The sequence below is a fragment of the Schistocerca serialis genome, chromosome 6, assembly GCF_023864345.2.
Source record: "Schistocerca serialis cubense isolate TAMUIC-IGC-003099 chromosome 6, iqSchSeri2.2, whole genome shotgun sequence".
NCBI classification, from domain to species: domain Eukaryota; kingdom Metazoa; phylum Arthropoda; class Insecta; order Orthoptera; family Acrididae; genus Schistocerca; species Schistocerca serialis.
In genome coordinates, this window is record NC_064643.1 from 598,570,204 (window position 1) to 598,591,888 (window position 21,685).

The 21,685-nt window shown below is 39.9% G+C and overlaps 1 protein-coding gene across 1 annotated transcript in view; it reads left to right on the forward strand.

Moving 5' to 3' along the window:
- Window positions 1-21,685, forward strand: part of LOC126484022 (5-hydroxytryptamine receptor 3A-like) — a 139,955-nt gene that overhangs the window by 52,168 nt on the left and 66,102 nt on the right. Inside the window, exons 3-6 of the mRNA XM_050107348.1 lie at window positions 3,499-3,540; window positions 10,437-10,546; window positions 18,005-18,227; window positions 20,308-20,479. Coding sequence (XP_049963305.1) covers window positions 3,499-3,540; window positions 10,437-10,546; window positions 18,005-18,227; window positions 20,308-20,479 — 547 coding nt within the window. The remainder of the gene's footprint in view (window positions 1-3,498; window positions 3,541-10,436; window positions 10,547-18,004; window positions 18,228-20,307; window positions 20,480-21,685) is intronic.

The following is a 21,685-nucleotide window of genomic DNA, read 5'->3' on the forward strand; positions in this document are numbered from 1 at the left end:
CTACCAAATAAGGTCGCGTGCCCAGAATATAGCACAGCACGAGGTCACTTCCATTTATCATGTCATTCGTGAAAGCAAAAGGGCGTCCCGCAAGATATTATCTGAAATAACAACTGATGATGGAAGGAAGCTGACGAAGCAAAGAGAGATTAAAGAGGCAATCGTACAGCATTTTGAATCCTTAATGTCTAGTCAACCGGTTGACGAACAGCTTCAAGACGAGTTAATGATCAACGTCCAGGGCAAAGTATGCCACGCGGAAGCACAAACTCTCATCTCGCAAGTGGCCGAAGAAGACGTAGAAGAAGCTATATATGGAAGCACGAAAAATAAGGCTCCAGGGGCAGATGGAATTCAGGCAGAATTTTATCGCTGATTCAGTGGCCTCGTAAAAGGCAAGTTTACTCTCATCTGCAACGAACTGCTGAACCCTGAAAATGACATCCCGAAAGAATTTCGTGTGGGACTCGTAGTGTTAGTGCCAAAAACTACCAATACGAAATCTGTAAGCGCTCTGAGGCCAATTACGCTTACAAACAGCGATTACAAAATCTTTGGCCGCATCCTCGCTCGCAGGCTGAAAACCACAATGACCAGCGTCACCGGCCCTTATCAAACAAGTGTGGGCAAAGATAGGAGAATTCTCCAGACCCTTTGTGATTACAGGGACCTAATCTCAACGGCCGACGTCTGCAAAATAAAATGTGCACTCATCTCACTCGACTTTGATAAAGCATTCGACAGGGTAAATCATCGTTTTCTCCTTCGCACCATGGGCGCAATGGGCTTCCCACCTAGATTCATTGCGGTAGTAAGAAATACATTAACAAACAACTCAGCCAGATTTGTCATCAATGGACACATTAGCCGCCCGATTGACGTCACCAGCTCCATTAGGCAAGGGTGTCCAATGTCAATGGCACTCTTCGCCATCGCCATCGAGCCCCTGCTTGCCTCCCTTATGAAACATCTACAAGGACTACAAATACATGGAGAAAAGATCGTGTGCAAGGCGTACGCTGATGATGTTGGCTTCCTAGTCGTGAATGGCGCTGAAGTACAGAGCGCACTACGAACAGTAACAGAATATGAACAGGCATCTGGTGCAAAACATAATAGAACAAAGTCGGGGATTTTCAATATTGGACGTGGAATTGGGACCCAAACGCAGGATCTGTTACGCGAGCTTGTAACCATGAAATGTTTCGGCATAGATTTTAAAAGAAATATCAAGCACACTATTGCCGCGAATTATCGAAAATTATTTAACAGCATACGCGCCTCTGTACAAGCACATAGTATTAGGAAATTCGATGAACTTCAAAAAGTAACAGTGGCAAATGTATAGACACATCCAAAGTTAATTATGTAGCACAAGTTCTGCCCCCACCTGCGACTTTGTTGAAAAGCATCGCATCTGCACTAGGACACTTTGTGAGCCGCGGACGTATTTTCAAAGTCAAATATGACATTCTGACGCTCCCTACGAAATGTGGTGGGTTAAATCTCACCGATGTCAGCAAAAAAGCGCAAGCCTTATACCTTGCTACCACATACAAACAATGGAAAGAACCAAGTGGTACCCTTGCTGCACATTTGTTAAACGAAATAGCTCCTGCTTACGTCAGTGCACCTATAAATGTCCAACACATACCCAACGGATTATACCACTTGAAATACTTTTTCGTAGAATACAGCTACATACAGGCAAGGATTCCTGAAAAAGACATCATGAAAGTAAAAGAACTTTACAATTACTTGATGAAAGACAAACCCAGAAACGAAGTAGAACAAAAGTATCCTTGTTATAACTGGGAAACAATATGGAAAAATATTCACTGCCGGAACCTGCCAGCGTATGTCAAATCGACCTGGTACTTTGCTGTAAACAAAAAAATTACGACGAACTCTAAACTTCACTCTATTCGATTGGCCGAGTCACCGCTGTGTACATTATGTAATATACCAGATACCGAAGAGCATAGATTGCTGTGTGAAAGGGTAAAAGAAATATGGCTCTACATAAGACAAAAGATAGCGAGCGTCAGCAGAACTACGCCCAATGCCGTTACGACTGGTGAATTTTTAAACCCTGACGGTATACCTTACCCTAAAACAAAACGAAACGCAATTAACTGGTTGAAAGGCCAAACGATGCATTACATCCTAACAAAAGAATCAAGCAATAGGGAGGACTTCTGGGTATACCTTACAACTGAGCACCACAAGTTGATGTGTACTAAAAAATACAAAGGAAATTACGCAAATTTTTTAACTAAAACAATACTGTAACCAATAAAAATGCGTAATTTACATTACACATCCAAGCATTTCGTATATTAGACGAATGATTTATGGTTAGAATTTGTACTTCACGTAGCAGGAGGAGGATTTCCAACTGAAAGTAATCAGAGAAGATCAGCAGTATAGACCTGTTAAGCCTATGTGTATATATTACTTTGTTTTGGGGGAAGCACAGTGGTGAAACTGAAATACACACTTTATTTAGTTTCTGTCTTTCTTTCCTTTTCGTTTCACAAGAAGACACATTTATGTTAATTATGTGTAAAATCAAGCAGAAGAAGTCTACTTTACTTCATTACCTTCTGAAGAAGGAAATTTTACTTATCAGCAATAATGAGTTTGCTTCTTTCCGTTTTTCCACGCACGGAGAACGAAATTTACAGATGCAGTTACATTTCCATAACGATTATGTGACTGCCTTCTCAATGGAATTTACATTTAATTTTATTCAAGCCATGTTGCAAACAAAGGCAACAGAATGGGCATACTTAGTTTGTCGTTCAGAAGAATCGTGTTTCCACATCATCAAGTTACATTCATTCTTTAAAGGCGGAGAAGCCGGGCCGAGAAGGCAACACTTGGCGAGCGTAAACGACGGGTTGAAGGGGAGGAAGGAGACCCCCCCCCCCCCCAAAAAAAAAGGAAAAAAAAATGGTTTGTCGGCACGGTAGCTCACTGTGTTTGGTCAGAGGGTTAACTTTTCTCTGTAATAAAAAATACTGAGTTAATCCATCAACAACGAACTTAGACGGATGTCTTACGACGTCCGCCCTGAGCAGATGCAACGAACAAAAGCGAAAAAAATGAGTTTTTTTTTTATAAAAAAAAAGAAAAAAAGAAAGGATGGAAAATGGTAAGGTGACCGCTCGCAATAACGAGGAAATACGCGTTCGATTCCCGCTCCGGCACAAATTTTCTTTGTCGTCTTTCCATTCTACAGCTGATGGTTGTCTTTTTTCGCAGTTGCGAACACATTTATGTATTTCATAACGGCTGTAGTCACCGCAGTGCCTGTTCCTTTCGACATGTTTGCACGTCCCAAGGAGCTTTGCATCGTAATCAGACTAACACAGGCACCACAACATCATGTATATATACTGTCTGTTAGTAAGGCCTTTTTTTTGTTATTTTGATGTTTACTTATGTCTGTAGTACTGTTTTATATAAAGGCTAACAACGTTTTTCTCTTTACAGATGAGTCACGACATGCTGGGAGTTGAGACCTGGACTTACTGGGTAAAATCCGTTTATCTTAAGATTTGCGAGTAACAAAGACTCAAGATAATTTTCGGCCTCTCATATCTCACTTCAGCTTACCACGGAACGCAGGCATCCAGTAAGACAGGGCAAAGCATTTGGAATATCAGTTTAGCGGAATGGAAAGTGTCTCGGAAGAGAAAAGGAAGTTAATGAAGTTTAGCAAAATTAAATGTGGTGATTCTGGGGAAATCAGGCTTCGAGATGAGATGCTACAAGTAGTAGATAATCTTTCCATTTGGACAGAAAAATAACTGATTACGGCAGAAGTAAAGAATATGCAAAATGTTTGTCTTCCAGGAGAAAGAAAATTTTCACGAAGAAATGGAAATTTGCTATCTTCGAATACTAATCTAGATTAGATTAGATTAGTTTTTCGTTCCATAGATCCGTGCTGAGGAAATCCTCGTGGATGTGGAACATGTAAATTTTTTTTTCAAGCTGAAATAACAATACTAATAGTATGAATATATACAATACATCATTTGTTTCTATTAAAAAATTCGTCAATGGAGTAGAAGGAGTTGGCCACTAGTAAGTCTTTCAGGCTCCTTTTAAACTGATCTTTATTTGTTTCATATCAGTGCACACTCCGCTGTAGAGTGAAAATTTCATTCTAGAAACATCCCCCAGGCTGTGGCTAAGCCATGTCTCCGCAATATCCTTTCTTTCAGGAGTGCTAGTTCTGCAAGGTTCGCAGGAGAGCTTTTGTAAAGTTTGGAAGGTGGGAGACGAGGTACTGGCAGAAGTAAAGCTGTGAGGACGGTGCGTGAGTCGTACTTGGGTAGCTCAGTTGGTAGAGCACTTGCCCGCGAAAGGCAAAGGTCCCGAGTTCGAGTCTCGGTCCCACACACAGTTTTGATCTGCCAGGAAGTTTCATATCAGCACACACTCCGCTGTAGAGTGAAAATTTCATTCTTGATCTTTATTTGTAACTAAATTTTTTTTATGTTTGCTGGCAAATGATTGAAGATGAGTGTTCCTGAGTAGTGCACCCCTTTTTGCACTAAGTGCTTTTCAGTCCTTGTGCAGATCATTTTTGTTCCTGGTATTGTATGTATGAATTGAGCTGTTTGCTGGAAAACGAGATATATTATTTAGGAAAAATTTCATTAAGGAGTAAATATACTGAGAGGCCGTAGTTAGTATACCCAGTTCTTTGAAGAGGTTTCTACAGGATTTCCGTGAATTTACTCCACAAATAATGTGTATTACACGCTTTTGGACTCTGAAAACTTTTGTTTGACTTGAAGAGTTACCCCAAAATATTATACCATATGACATTATGGAATGAAAGGAGGCAAAGTATGCAAGATTTTTCATTTTTATGTCGCCTATGTCTGCTAACACTCGAATTGCAAATACAGATTTGTTACGGCGTTTCTGCAGTTCTGTGGAGTGCTCCTCCCAACTGAATTTATTATCAAGTTGTAATCCCAGGAATTTAAGACTGTCAACCTCTTCTATCTGCTCTTCTTCATACTTTATGCATATTCTGGGTGGAAACCTCTTACAGGTTCTGAATTGCATATAGTGAGTCGTTTCGAAGTTTAATGTCAGTGAGTTGGTTTTAAACCATTTATTAATATCCATGAAAATATCATTAGCAGAGCTTTCTAGAACTACTCTCGACGTACTATTTATTGCAATACTTGCGTCATCTGCAAACAAAACGAACTCTGCTTCTGGCAATGTAACTGATGAGAAATAATTAATGAACACAAGAAAAAGCAATGGCCCTAAGATGGATCCTTGTTGGACACCAAATGTAATTTCTTCTCATTCTGATGATGACTGATGACTTAATTCACTAGTCCCTTCCACTGACACCCTTTGTTTCCTGTTAGTGATGTATGACTTGAACTATTTTGCAGCACTGCCTGTGACACCATAGAATTATAATTTATTTAAAAGGATGTTGTGGTTCACACAATCGAATGCCTTTGACAAATCACAGAAAATACCTGCTGCTTGTACCATGTTATTTAAAGAAATAAGTACATTTTCACTGTAGGTGTAAATAGCCTTCTCTATATCAGAACCCTTCAGAAATCCAAACTGTGTTCTTGATAATATGTTATTTGTGGTCAGATGGTTGAGAAGCTGCCTGTAGATTACTTTTTCTAAAATTTTTGAGAATGCTGGCAAAAGTGAAATCGGTCTGTAGTTTGATGATATCTCTTTATCCCCTCTCTTGAATAGAGGGTTTACATCTGCATATTTTAGCCAGTCAGCGAATGTCCCAGTTATAATTTATCTGGTTACACAAGTAACTTAGAATTGTACTAAACTCACAAGAACGTGCCTTAATTAACTTTGTAGATATTTCATCGCAACCACCAGAATGCTTTGTTTTTAAAGATTTTGTTGTGGAAGTTATTTATTTTGCTGAAGTGAGTGACATATTCATGTACCTGAAGCTATTTGTAAAGGCTAGTTTCAGATATTCAAGGGCATTATTTACTGATCCTGACAATCCCATTCTGTCAGTAACGGATATAAAGTACTTGTTAAATAGATTTGCTATACTATGCCCATCGGTTACTAACGTGTCATCTACCCTTAGTGCTATTTGTTCCTGTTCCTTTCTGGTTCTACCGATCTCCTCTTTCGCTATATCCCATATTGTTTTTATTTTGTTCCCTGACATTGCTATCTTCTTCTCGTAGTGCATTTGTTTAGATGTCTGAATTACTTTTTTTAATATTTTACAGTATTCCTTGTAGTTAGCTAAATCATCAGCATTGGAGCTAATCTTGGTCGACATATACATTTTCCTTTTTGTCTTATAGGAAATCTTTATTCCTTGTGTAATCCATGGTTTTATTATAGACTTCTGTTTGATTTGATAACTTTTATAGGAAAACAGTTTTCAAACATAGTACTGACATTGTTCATGATTGTGTTATATTTTTCATTCATGTCATGAGCACTTTAAACATCTTTCCAGTTCATATCATTGAGCAGTTTTCTAAAACACTCAATTTTTGATTGATTGACTACTCTCCTGTACTCCGATTTTGCAGTCTTGATAATCTGCTTAGAATTTACATCTAAAACAAGGAGCTGCATGTCATGATCTGATAGTCCATTTATTACAGGTTTTATGATGTGATTTTGTTCCTTTGCTTTGTCTCCAAAAAGTTATCAATGGCTTTCCTTGAGGATTTAGTGATCCTAGTTGGAAAGTTTATAGTGTGAGTTGGATTGAAAGACATCATTACTAACTGCAATAAATGTTTACTGGAAGATTGCATTAGAAAATCTGTATTAAAGTCATCAGCAATCAAAATTTCTTTGTTTCTTTCTGTTAAATAATCTAAAAGAGCTTATAGATGATTTATGAAAAGATTATAATTTCCTGCAGGTGCTCGGTAAATAGTTTCTATTATATAGGATCTGTTATGGAACCTTACCTCTGTTGCACATGCTTCTAGATGCTGCCAATCTCTCTTAAAACTCGTTTCCTTTCCCCCTTCCCTATCCTAAAAGGCATCCCTCTGACACCTGTGACCACTGGTATTTTACCACTTGTGACAGTGTCCCCCCTTAAGTTTTCTGCAATCAACCCAGACAGTTTTCCCTTCCCTTTCCTATTGAGTGCCTAGTGTAGTCCCACCTATCGATAGAATACACAGGAATCAAACCAATATGGGGTCCTATATCCGTCCTAAGCAGCCACTCCAACTCCAAGTTCACCCTCCCTACAGAAGGGTTCAAATGAGGCCGATCATGGCGTCTCAACACAGACACAAATCCCACACTCGTATGCTTCGTTGCTGATGCTATCTAAGTATGGAGAAGTCTTTTTTGAAAGTATTTAGAGTGTAGCCTTATATGTAAGTAAAATGTCAACACAAGAAGATAATTTTAAAATGTGGTGATCGTTAGATCTGATTACTGATGAACATGAACTGAATTGGATTTGGTAGAAAAGCGCACTTTGAGACAACTTGATTAAAAGAATGGTCAGGTTATAATACAATTTCTGGGGCTTCAAGGAATGGTTAACTTGGCAGTGGAGGAAAAATGGGGTAGGGGAGAGGGAGGAAGGTTTATAGGGCTGGTGTGATCGATGATTGTTATCCTTATTTCGGAAAAAAGCAGACTTACATCTGTGAGGCGGAAAACGACGACAGAGAATAAATACGCCCTGTCACAGATCTTGTGTACTCAAAAGATATTATTGCCAAAAAAATAAAAGTCATGTTGGTCCACACAGTTCCATATTTGCTCCACTTGTTTCCCGTGCAGAAATCCAGTTTCAGAATTTACCGAACTAGGAAGTGAAAAAAATGTGTTTCAGACCAAGACCAACACGTTGTTAAGAATGTTACTTTATGATATAGTGGAGAACTGAAAAGAAGAAAAGCTTTTACACAGTGCCCCACTATTCCTGCGGTGATGATTAACAGCCTACTTTGAGCTAAGTCCCTTTACTTGGCGCTTGTTGCTGTTACACGTTAAGAAGATAGCTTATGAGTGAGTATAAGTTATAGACTTGATTTCAGCAATCTGAAAGGCAAATAAAGAAACGTTTCCTGTATTACGGCAGAAAATAGCTGCCAGTCTATGACTTTGATGGACATTGTTATCCCAGTACCAGGGATGTGAAGAAGGAAGTAGATGACGGATGTTTACAATCGCCCTACTGCTAGGGATACATAGAACTTGTACCTGTCTTCATTTGCAGTCGAAAATCTGCGGGAGCCGTAGCATTACTCCCGCAATTAGCTATATTCAGCACTCTAGAACTAATGCTCGAACGTAACACTGAACCGTTGGCATCTCGCAGTATAACTACCACATGAACATAGCCAATGATGTGCGGGTTGACAACTACATTCCCATGAGAGTCTTACTAGCTTTGGGTTGTCATGACGCGCATTCATGGATTAATTTTTTTCATCGAACTGCTGATCCATAATTTCAACAAGACAGTTCCCCACAAAATATTTCCAAAAGTGTGGGGGCTGTTTTACAACGCAGTATACATAACGTCTGCCCTGCCTTGACACCTCACCGGTTATATAGCTAAGGATGAGCCATCGAGCTGCATATTGAAGGCTTTAATAATAATGTTTCAAGTTACATCTGAACAGGTTACCAGATATTACATCAGAACTATCTGATTTGACACAGTGGCTTTCAGGATACCTGTTTTTGTTCCCCAGTGAGGTCTCATGAGCTACTAGTTTTTTGGGCCATAGTATGTCTTTGTTTTTCTTACTACTTCATTCGCATAGCTGTTAGTCGTAAGTGTTCCTGACAAAATATCCATGGCTACAATGTTTTTATCCCGACAATATAGTTCTATAGAGATTTAAAGAACGTGGTAAGTGTTATAGTTATGCTACCCTGTATAACTATTTACGAACCTTTCCACGTGCAAAAACTGCTTTACATACAATCACATTGAATTAGTTGTCAACTGTATTTCACTCGCAAATAAGATTCAGAGTACAAGGATTAATGAGGCTGCGCTACATAAACATAATCTTCTGTAAGTGCGGAATGTTAATTGTGCTAGTGGATAAGTACTTTGGATATCCGATGTAACAGAGCCTCTTATTCGTAAATATTGTAGAAAACCAGATCGATGTTGACAAAAGAGATAAAATGCACCCCTCTTCATATTGAATGTTGGGGTTCATTGATCGGTCAAACGATTGGCGACAGTTTTCTGTCGTAAAATGGATCCAAACACAGAATGGTGTTCCTTCGATTAAACGATACGTGTTATAATTTCTTTTTGCTTGCATCAAAAATTTTAACTGAACTAGATCACTTGAGCGTTATTGCATAGTGCAACAGTTTCGTCCATTTCTGCGTCTTTTGCGATACTGGGCAACAAAACGCTGAACTCCTTATCTTGGGGAATGTGCTGAAGTTCTTTCTGCAATTCCATTTCCAACATTTATTCTAAAAAGCCAGATTTTTAGAGGACTTGGGAAGCCCTTCTGATCTTAGTTCTGCCAACTTTCGATTGCTTTGTTGCGATAGTACGTCTTGCGTTCAAAATGGGCTAAAAAGGCAACTGAAAGGATGGGAGAACCGGTACTTCTTCGGCTTTGTACTATTCATTGTTGTTTTACGCATTATGTACCGCTCATTGTACGTATCTATAATGGAACGTTCTCTCCACGTGGGTTTGTGGCTGCCCGACACACCATTAAAATGTCCTCCAAATTATTTTTTGTTGAAATGGTCTACTTCACTTACAAGCTTTCTGATGTTATCGTAGTTACGCTGTCTTCAACTTTACCTGATTTAATTGTACTTTACTACAGGTACCGGTACTTCCTTTGTAATGTTCATTCTCTACTACTTAGATTTCTTCTTTTCATTCTTTTGTCGTTGCTCTTCCTCAATCGTCTTCTCTAACTTGTATTTTTAATTTATATTTTGCTTTTTTATTTTCTTTAGCATACATTTTTACTGTCACCTTTTGCCTAGTTTCAGTGGCTCATCCTTTGCTCATCATGTACCTTGATCGGGACATACGTGTTGTAGTTGTTGCACTGTAGTTGTAAATACTTTTATAGGTTCTGTTAATATTATCTCAGGAATAATGTTGTCCTGCCATCATTAATATGTCTCCCATTGTATTAACGATTGCTGGACTTACTGGGTCAACATTGTTACTACAAGTTGTGTAACCATCAGTTCTGTTATAAATGTGCAGTGAAAGTAAGAAGAATGGACATAGGTAGGAAGGGTTCCAACGCGCAACGTGGTCGCTTAATATAAATCAATAAAGCCTTTGGCATATTCTTTCTGCACTGAAATTCTTGTGTTTTTTTTAATAATTCTTTTTGCACAAAATGTTTAAATCTTTGGAGTAATACTTGACTTAAGGTGTCTTCTTCTTATAGGAATGGAAGGATGAACTCCTGAAATGGGATCCGAACCGATACGAAGGCATCAAGGAGGTGCTCATGAGCGCGAATGCCATCTGGACGCCGGAGCTGGTCCATGTCAGCAGGTTATAATTCCTTTGTTGAATATCACAATAAAGTAGGGACGCAAACTCTTAGTATTCATAGTCACTGACTCAAAGTTTCTGTGCCAGGTAGCGGTGATTTATAGTGTCTCATTACTCAATATATACAGGGTGAAAAGTATTTAAACCGACAAACTCTGGGAGGTTGTAGGGGACATCAAAACAAATATTTTTCCCTAATGCCAATTTTCCCTATGATGAGTATTTAAACTGGTAGAGGAAGATTTCTCTGACGACAAATTAATTAAACCAACAAACACTTTTCCATTTTTTTATGACCAAGAGACAACACATTAACACAACCCAATTTCAATTACAGCAGATTTTAAAAAATGCCTCCATTGACACGTAAACAAAGGTTACACCGTCGGGTCATGTTCTGTCTGACACGGGCAAAAACCCCAGGAGTATCCTGAATTGTTCCTGCTGCTGCTACTATCCGGGCAACCAGATCCTCTTCTGATGCAACAGGAGTTGCGTAAACAAGGCTGTGCATCTCTCCCCACACAAAAAAGTCCATAGGGGACATATCCGGGGATCGAGCAGGCCATGGTACAGGACCACCTGTGCCAATCTATTTTTCTGGAAACCATCGGTCCAGGAATCGTCGCACACGACGACTGAAATTTGCCGGCGCCCCGTCATGTTGGAACCACATGCGTTGTCTTGTAGGGAGCGGGACGTCTTCCAGCAATTCTAGCAATACTCTGGCGAGAAAATTGTAATAGTGCCTGCCAATTTAATGGCCTAGGTAGCAGATACGGCCCAATTAAACAGTCCCCAACAACACTGACCCACACATTAACGAAGAACCGCACTTATTGAACGCTAGTAACTGTGGCATATGAGTTATCCTCACTCCAAACATGCGAATTGTGCATGTTGAAGACTCCATTACGCCTGAACGTTGCTTCATCGGTAAACAACACAGAGGCTGGAAATGTAGGATGCATTTCATACTGTTCCCGGTAACACTGCGAAAACTGTGCTCTGGGTGGATAATCAACTGGTTCCAGGTTGTGGACACGCTGTAAGTGAAACGGACGTAACAACTACTCTCGAAGGATTGTTCTTACATTCGTCCATTCGTCTGATTCGTCCCCATGTTACGTGCAATTGCGTAAGTGCTGATTGAAGGATCCCGCTCGACATGCTGCAAGACGGCTTCCGAAAATCGCAGCGTTCTTACCGTGCGACGGCGTCCCTGTCCAGGTAATCTGCTAAATGACCCGGTCTCACGCAGACGTTGGTACACAGCAGCAAAGGTCGTATGATGCGGGATACGGCGATTAGAATATTGTTGTTGATAAACCCGCTGTGCAGCTCGTCCGTTGTGGTGCGCTACGTAGTTCGCACCAACCATACCAGTGTACTCACTCCAGGTTTATCGCTCCATTAGTTAACAGAGACAATGCACTACTACACTGCTGGACAGCAGTTGCCTACAACTGAAGAGTGTAATACGCCCTCTAACAACTGAAGCTCGTAATATGGCCTCTAATGACTGAAGAGAGTAATATGACCTCCACCGGTTTAAATAATCCTCATAGGAAAAATGACATTAGGGAAAAATATTTGTTTTGATGTCCCCTACAACCTCCCAGAGTTTGTCGGTTTAAATACTTTTCACCCTGTATATCTAACTCGACTTGACATTTACGTACAAAGTATTATGTGTTTCTAGCTAACTGTCTTTGGTAAACTTACGTACGGCCAAATCAGTTTTCTCTCGATCTTATAAGGAACACTCTGCTATTGTATTTGGTCGCAGGTGAAAGTCCTGATAAAGTAGATCCCAATAAAGCATACTTTTTTATACGGAAGTATTCAAAGAACTCTGTTTCCATCTGCTTTCCCTCGGAACTGATTACTGTGACACTACAGCCACTGTGCCTGTACAATTCACCAGGGAAACTACTGTCTTGATTTAGAAAAACTGTGTTCAACCATGAGACTTGCACGAAATAAGGTGCAATTCGTTGCGGAATTACTGATACGCCTGTATTTTTTGTTCCTGGAAAATGTAATTCTTAGTGTCATATTGTTAGTAATTGAGTACCTGATACGACAGTCGAAATAGTAAACGCATTAACCCTGCCTACTGTACTTGAATTTGTGGCACGTCGTCTGATGGACGGACAGCTCTGTTATCTCGTTGCTGTTTAATTGAGTTCCATTCATTTAATTTCGAAGTCCTTTTCGTAGACTCTTGCCAGTACCACTGAAATAAAATAGCTCCATTAAAAAGGAAAAGAGATGGTTCAAATGGCTCTGAAGGAAAAGAGATATATATCATATTTTTGTAGCTATAAAAGTTCAAAAATTTCCTCAAGTAGTCAGAAAAGTCGTCACACTGTCCACTGTAACTCAGTGAAGACCTCACCAGGATACGTTTATTCATTTTGGGTACATTCGAGGTGCCCTGTCTCAGCTGCCTCGCTGCCTCCCCCGACATACAAAAGTCGACAGCTTCCATTCGATTATGTGAAGAGAGTAAAAAATTCTGAATTGAGAAAAGATTTGGGCATTGAGACTCAATACCACCGCAACTATTTTCTACAGTCCTGGAAGAGGTCTTCCGTTCATTTAACTGGGACGAAGAAAGCACACAAATAAACGGATTTTTTTTCTGAACCACCTTCTAACTGCAGGTAGTACTGTTTTGCTAGATTCAGATCCAGAACAACATCAGCAAAGGGTGGAGAAACTGAACAGAGCAAGTGTGACAGCAGGACTGAAGTTTAATTACGATAAGACAAAGTAATGGTGCGGTCAGTAAGCTGATAGGAATGTATTAACAATTAATGATTAATTTACTGAAACAATTGACTGATTTGTAAACTTACTGCAACTGAAAACAATAAGAGGGTGGGCACTTACAGAAGTAAAGAGGAGGCTAGAAGTAGTGCAGGGCTCGTTAGGGAAACTGAATAATGTATTCCGAAATGAATTCCCAATGAGCTCTATTTGGAGAGCGTGTAACTATTGTACACTTCCAGTACTAACTTACAGAAGGGAATCGTGGAGATGAAATGCACAGTTAAAGCATGGTGGTTGTCCAAATAGTAAGGGAAAGCTGCATGCCGGCTGTAAAGAAAGTAAAGAATCGTTAAAGGTAAAATACACGTATTGAGATTATGAAACTGACTGTAACGAAGCTGAAACGCAGTTAAACTTGGCATCTGACGATATAAAATGAGAAAGGGTAGCCGGAGAAGGTTCTGTGTTGGATTCCTCACGGTATGAAACGGCCCAGAGGACGACCTAATGGAAGATATATTAAAACAAGGAGGACGAACTTGATGCGAGAGGCCGAAGATTGTAAAGTAGGGGGAAATTGGAGAGTGTCATTTCCATCAGAGAATAATAAATATCTGGTTGACTAAGATAATTACTTCGTTCACTTAATCTGCACCGAGGCCACAGAGTATGATTAATGAATTAAAAGTGTTTTGCCGGAAATGTGTTTGCTTTTATACTAGCTCGTACTTGTGGCTGCTGGGCACCCAATGCTTCCGCCGCCTCGCTACATTAAGGTGCAAAATGTTTTGAGTACATTATTACATTTGGATATCGTGTTTTCATAAACCTACCAACTATTTACAGCCATCGCTGTATTAATAGGACATAAAAGCTACGTATCGGTACTTTAAAGGTTCGTCCTCCATAGCTGGCAACTTCTGAGTAGCATACTTGAGATGAAAACACCGAGACAAAAATTCAACAGGTAAACGTCAAAAAATGGCCATATAAGCCTCAAGAGATTTGTATTGTCATTGACGATGATTAGAGACCGGATTATATGCATTTACATGTTGCATGTGCATTTGGATATTTGGCTCCTTTTCACCGGTTATTGAATATTGTAGCAAAAAACTAGTGATGATAGATATTTTCGCTCTATGTTTACAATGTTTGTAAAATTTAGACGGGCGGTCTCTTGTTTGATCTAGTTTTGATGTCTCACAAGTTGACCGCTATCTAGAGCTGCGTACAATCGCTAACCGAGAGGCTACCGCCTAGCAAAATCATTACAGAAGAGGAACAGGAAGTCAGAGTCAATGCTCCTGCGCCCGCGCCCCCGGTAAATTTCCTCCGCTGTGATGCCGTACGCGTCGACAACAATTAAATTAAGCGGATAAATGATGATGGCGCCCTCTTGGGTAAAATATTCCGGAGGTAAAATAGTCCCCCATTCGGATCTACGGGCGGGGACTACTCAAGAGGGCGACGTTATCAGGAGAAAGAAAACTGGCGTTCTACGGATCGGAGCGTGGAATGTCAGATCCCTTAATGAATCGGGCAGGTAGGTGTGAAAATTTAAAAATGGAAATGGATAGATTCAAGTTGGATATAGTGGGAATTAGTGAAGTTCGGTAGCAGGAGGAACAAGACTTTTGGTCAGGTTAATACAGGGTTATATATACAAAATCAAATAGGGGTAATGCAGGAGTAGGTTTAATAATGAATAAAATAATAGGAATCCGGGTAAGCTACTACAAACAGCACAGCGAACGCGTGGCCAAGATAGATACGAAGCCCACGCCTACGACAGTAGTACAAGTCTATATGCCAACTAGCTCTGTAGATAACGAAGAAATTGAAGAAATGTATGATGAGATAAAAGAAATTATTCAGATAGTGAAGGGAGACGATAGTTTAATAGTCATGGGTGACTGGAATTCGATAGTAGGAAAAAGGAAGAGAAGGAAACGTAGTAGGTGAATATGGATTGGGGGTAAGAAATGAAAGAGGAAGCCGCCTGGACGTGCTCTGAGGCATCAAGGGATCACAAATTTAGTATTGTAGGGCAGCGTGTAGGGTAAAAATCGTAGAGGGAGACCAAGAGATGAATACACTAAGCAGATTCAGAAGAATGTAGGCTGCAGTACGTACTGGGAGATGAAGAAGCATGCACAGTATAGAGTAGGATGGAGAGGTGCATCAAACCAGTCTCAGGACTGAAGACCACAACAACAACAACATTTTAGTCGCACGTCCACAGTTTCAGCTTGGCTTTCCATTTACTTGTACATAGGTGAACTTGTTTACGACGTGCAGTGTGTAACGTGTTAGGCACCTCGCTACCCGAAAAAAGAAACGTCGTTTCGTGGATAGATGACCATCCTGGAATATTTACATATGACGGAATTATTTTATATTGTCGAGTTTGCGAGAAAAACGTTTCGTGCGAAAAAAGTTTCAAATAGACCAGCGTGTGGAAGACAAGTCATTATATTGTAGGAATGCAGAAGAAAGGATCACGACAACAACTTCTGACAACAGCAAGGTGTAGTAGCAGAGATTTGTCCAAAGGTAACCAATATCAGTTGGTTTAACATAGATCTATGTGAAGCATTCACTGCAAGCAACATTCCTCTTCACAAAATTACAAACCCTATCCTCAAAGGCTTCCTGCGCAAATTCTGCTTAAAACAAATTGTGCCAGATGAGTCAATATTGCGTAAAAATTACATACCGACAATTTTCGTAAATGTTCTGGAAGAAATACGCAGTGAACTCAAGGACAGCATTATCTGAATTTTCGTTGACGAAACTACAGACACTTGTGGTCGTTACACTGCAAATTTAATTGCTGGTGCTTTAAAAGGAGAGCGTTCTTCTTCCTATTTAGCGGCCGGCAAAGAACTTGAAAAAGTAAATCATTCTACTATCGCTAGATTTGTGAATGAGTCTATTAGAAAAATATTTCCAGAATCTTCTGCAGATGAAAGGGTGTTTGTGTTTAACTGAGATGTTGCTCCCTATATGACCAAAGCAGGAAAAGCCCTACGAGTATTTTATCCCAATTTGATTCATGTGACCTGCTTTGCTCATGGAGTACATCGCCTTTATGAAGAAGTACGTTCCACGTTTGTGAATGTAAATAAACTGATTTCATCCGCAAAGAAACTGTTTCTAGAGGCTCCTGCTTGCTTCAAGACCTACAAAGAAAAACTACCAAATGTATCTTTACCCCCAAACCAGTGGTAACTCGTTGGGGTACGTAGGTCAAAACTGTGTTGTTTTACAATGAACATTTCGAGGCCATTAGAGGGGTGGTAAACAACTTCGACATCGCCGAGGCTTTGGCAGTACGCCAGTGCAAGGAAGCTTTTAATGATTCCTGTATTAAAAAAGACATTGTTGTGATTAGCACTCATTTTTCACATATATCTGAAAGCGTTAAACAGCTTGAAACTCAAGGTTTGACGATGAATGAATCTATTCAATTAATGATTATTTTAGTGAATTCCTCATTGCCAGGGTTATTTCCAAGAAAACTTAAAGAAAAGTTTGAAAATATTTAAAATAATAACCCTTGTGCCAAATTGATAGTTTTATTAAGGGACAGGTGAACTTTCACCAGAAACAGTAAGTGCCAACATAGCACCGAAATTCAAATACTGCCCAGTTACCTCAGTTGATGTAGAACGTTCCTTTTCTGCTTATAAAAATGTTTTGAGAGATCGAAGATACAATCTTACTACCGAAAATTTGGAACAGTACTTGGTCGTTCATGTTTACAATAGCAGAAAAATGTAAAATAAATTATAAATGATGCTTTGATCCAATAGTATTAATTAAAAGTTAATACTGTTAAAAAATCATGATTGTATGTTGTGTTTTAAATAAAATATTGCAGAGTTTTTGAGCGTGCCCCTCTGTATGCGATATATCTCGAAGTTGGTCCTGTGCATACTGATTGTTTCTCTGCGACTTACTCGCATCACATCCAGGTGTTACCGATAGCAATAGCAAAGTAGTAACAATTCTTGAAACACAGTACGCGTTCTCATTTTGCAAAATTTTTAGAAAATAATCCCAGAAAGACCCCCTTCCTAAGCTCTACCAGAAAGTATTCAGAAAATGATATCAGCGCTCTAAATGTACCGATTTTTCGCGAGACCGGCGCTCTTCCTCGTAACTGATATGCACAGGTTCGAGTCTGAGATGTAATGCACGCAGTAACCACCACGTTTTTTGTTATTTGATCTTGCATATTTCGACACTTTCCATGCATTTTGAAACATTTTTCATGCATATTTTAAGATTTTTTTGATGCATATAGTGATGATATGTATTGCCACGTAGAGGACTGGACGAGCTGTACTTTTTGGAAATCACAAACTGTTTAAGGGGGTAGTTCAATTATTTTTCTGAATATTTGATTTATTGCTCTTTAATTGCTGCAGTTCTGTTGGTCTTGATTATGAAGGTTTCATCATCAGCTAAGAGCACTATTTCTACGTTATTTGTTGAGAATGGAAAGTCATTTACATATAGCAATAACAGAAATGGCACAAGAATTGAACACTGTAAAGCACCTGTTGTAATTTATCCACACTCAGGAGAAGAGTGATCCTGGGAGCTGCATGAGCTATTCATCACGAACCTTTTCTTCATGTCGGTAAAGTAACTATTGTGGTTCTGCCCCAGGGGCGCAGTCGGGAATGCGCTGCAGCCCATGATGCCACGGGGCGGGTTCTGCCGCGTCACGACAGATGGCAACGTGTCGTGTATGGTGGATGCTGAGTACTACTCGCACTGCGGCGTTGACTTGGCCAAGTGGCCGTATGACACACACACGTGCTACCTCATCTTCATCAACTGGCTGGATCTCGACGACGAGGTCAGCATCAGGCTGCGCAATGGCACGGGGGTGAGTATGCCAAGGGCAGGCGCTGTCTATTATTGGAAATGACGATGATGATCGAGGTAAAATTAATGCTTGTATATTCCTGGAGTTCCCAGTCTCTGTGCAATGTCTGGTAAATGAAGAAAACTTCATAAGTCAAGAGCGCTACAAAAGAATTTTAGTGGATGACCGGTTTCGCAAGAGATATTCTGTCATTGTAGGATCTTATGTTTTAAAATTTTTACAACACATTATTCGTAAGTGTTAAAAGTCGGTTCACACTGGAGATGTTAGTGGGAAGTGCATATGCAATGTGCAGCGACTTGTAGTATTGATGTTGTAAAAAGTTTAAAGTTACGTTTTAAAAATTTTAAAGCATAAGATACGATGATGGCCGCACATAGCCGTCGAAACTGGTCATCCAACAGAATGCTTTTCTAGTGATCTTGGGTTGTGAAATTTTCTTTAGTTGTAGTAAAATTAATGAGTAAAGCAGGTGGCTAAAAAGTAGTGAACTTTAAATATAGTTTTAGTGAAGGCTAGCAATAGATTCGGTGGAATGTAGAGGAAAAAGAAGCAGTTACTACAAGAATCAATATGGTGAAACTAGGTAATAAAACACAGCCAAACCAAGTTATCCTGCGCTCGTGGCAGATCGCCAATTCTGACCCTCTTCCTTCCTCTATAACAAATTTACTGCATTTTTTTTTCTGTGAAGACCTAGCAAATTATATAACTGATTGATTAGATTTAGAAAAAAATAAAGCATCATTAATGAAAAATTTTACTTAAGTGATCTATATTGGTAAATTTACTGTACATAATAAGTCAAATGTACGGCTGTAGTACAAAATCTATATCTTGATGTTTCTGGGTTTGGTTGCAGTGTGACATATAAAAAGCTCTGATTTTATTTATTCCTCATACATTGTTAATAGTGCACAGATTACTAATCATGAGTAAAAGAAAACGGTCTGTGGTTAGATGTGAGAGAATATTCCTTTATAGGCCTTCATTGTGTCACTGATATCAAGTTTAGCAGTTCTGTCATATTCTGCCAACAATATAGTAAATTTGCCTGCTTTCATCCATACTTCAAATTAGTTTGCAGAAACATGTAATTGAAAAGGTACCCACTAAAGGTCGTAACTTCGACATGTGCTACCGAGAGCTCCCTTGCACTTAGACGTGCAGTTAAGAAATATTAAACGCGTGCGAAATAGTTAGTCGCTCCCGCCGGAGACGGCTGCTGGCACTCGTAAGACGTGCAGTAGCACGTGCTGTGACGTAGGCGCCACGGTGTGTCTTTCTCGTAGGCCACCGATCTGCACCGATGTCCCTCTAGCGGCGAGTTTGGAGCCTCAGCGCTCTTACTAGGGCCACACGTTCTTCCGTAACCAGTGGCACTACGATCGCTTTTCACATTACAGCTTTCGGCTCTTTCTTTCTAAATCTACCTGATAAACGCTGCTTGGAATCTTCCAGTGGGTCTGAGACACACCTTACAAGCAGTGAGTATTACCAGTTTTTTAAATTTTAATGTGAAAATCGATGAAAAACTGGGGTTGCTCAGGAAACGATTGGAGTATGTCTTGGGAGTTCCTAGGAAGGATAGGGAAACAAGCAAATATTAAGACAGGTGACAGAACTATTTGGAACACTATAATGAAAGTGAAGTGGAGGGGAGGTGGCGTGCAGCTAGACGAATGGATATAGATTCACCAACGAAGTTCTTTGTTGGGTTCCAAGAAGTGAAAACTGCCCTAGACGACGCCTCAGCGGAAGGTGTGTAGATGACAATAGTAAACGTGCAGAAGCAACTGGTATCTTGAATGCGTATTTTTAAAGACCATGGAAAGTTTAAAGGAGGCAGTGGACGTCGACTGGCTAATTATGGGTTTGTTGTTGTGTGGGACAGAGACTATAAAACTCTTCGTCCCCTTATTTCAACAATTGTTTCAGATTATACTAACAGTGTTCCAGTCGCAGCGACTATCGGTACTTTACCGACCTAACGCCGCTATTGTGTTTCCCAGACAGTCACCACACATTCGCGTGAGTGGTCACACACAGAAACGATTTTTTTTCTCGCTTTCTGTTACAGTTCTCCATCAAGCATGTGAAGACACAGCGCGACTGGGAATTGGTGTCCGTCAAAAGTGAAGAGATTCCTCGCCAGAACGACGATCGCAAAGGCTTCCGCAAAATCGACTTCTACTTCACGTTCAAGAGGCATGCGGAGGGCTACGCCGCCACCGCTCTGGCTCCAGCAGTAGGTGAGCAGCGACAGCCTTCCTTCCCACTCTTCACTTGCAAGCACTCTCTGACACTTAACGTTGTCTGCACGTTTAGATGTATTTCCTGTTCGTAGCTATCAGCCACTCAGCGCAACGTCGAAGTTCTTACATTAGTGCTGATGTTCGCACATCCAAGCGCCCCCACAAAGTAATTTTGTTTGCGATATTGAACAAGACATTACTGTAACGCTACGGCATTATCGTTTTTCAGTTAGAACTGTGTCTCGAAACTCGCGACATGACGATTTGCTACCGATGATTTGAAAAGAAGAGTTTCCAACCAGTTTTGAATTACGGCAGTGGTAAACGTGTTTTTAATTAGGGTTTCCCAATTTGAAATGGAGCTATCCATACTGTAAATTTCTTGTAAAGACAGGGAAACAAACAAACTTGTATTATGAAAAGCGCATCAACGGCGAGTATACATTCGGTAATTAACCAGTCATGTTTCGTATTTTACAATCTTAAACGTTTACTTTAAATGAGCAAGGATCGTTTCAATAGTACATTTCATGAAAGTAAACCTTCGTTGGTTCATCAGTCACGGTCAACAATGCACTTTCCTAGCTTGTCTGCTTCTCAGATTGGGCGATTTGATTAGTTCCTTTCTCCGTTTTACACTGTAGTTCGCTGTTACCCGGATTATCAAATAATTCCCGTTAAACAGATTATAAGGTCACGATCACCGTAATGTTAAATTTAGAATGCTTAACAAGTACAGTGAAATCCAGTTACTGGAAGGTAAGTTCACGCACTCGCTGCTCCATAAAATTTAGTTAAGCTTCTCTCCAAACGACTATGTACAAGGCTCTATTTATTTTTTCCCAATTCATAGATGAACTGCATTTGAACTATAATTCAAATGTAATAATTAAAACAGCGCAGCTCGGAGAAGCAAATCTGTGTGTGAACGCGACACACGGTCGACTCTTGATGGTTGGACCCCAAAATCTAAACCTCATTGACTTAGGAATTATTAGGAGCCTGACAATTTATCTCCAGGAAGTGTGTTGCAAACTTTGCTTGTAATAACCTGGAAGAGAGTATTAGTAGTAGCCTCAAACATTTCATAGATGTTTCAGTTATGTACACGACGAAGTACTGTCTAAAAAAGCTGAACAGATAAGATTTCAAAAAGGTGGAAAGGCTGCCAGCTATCTAAAATTGTGCAGTTACCTGCAAACT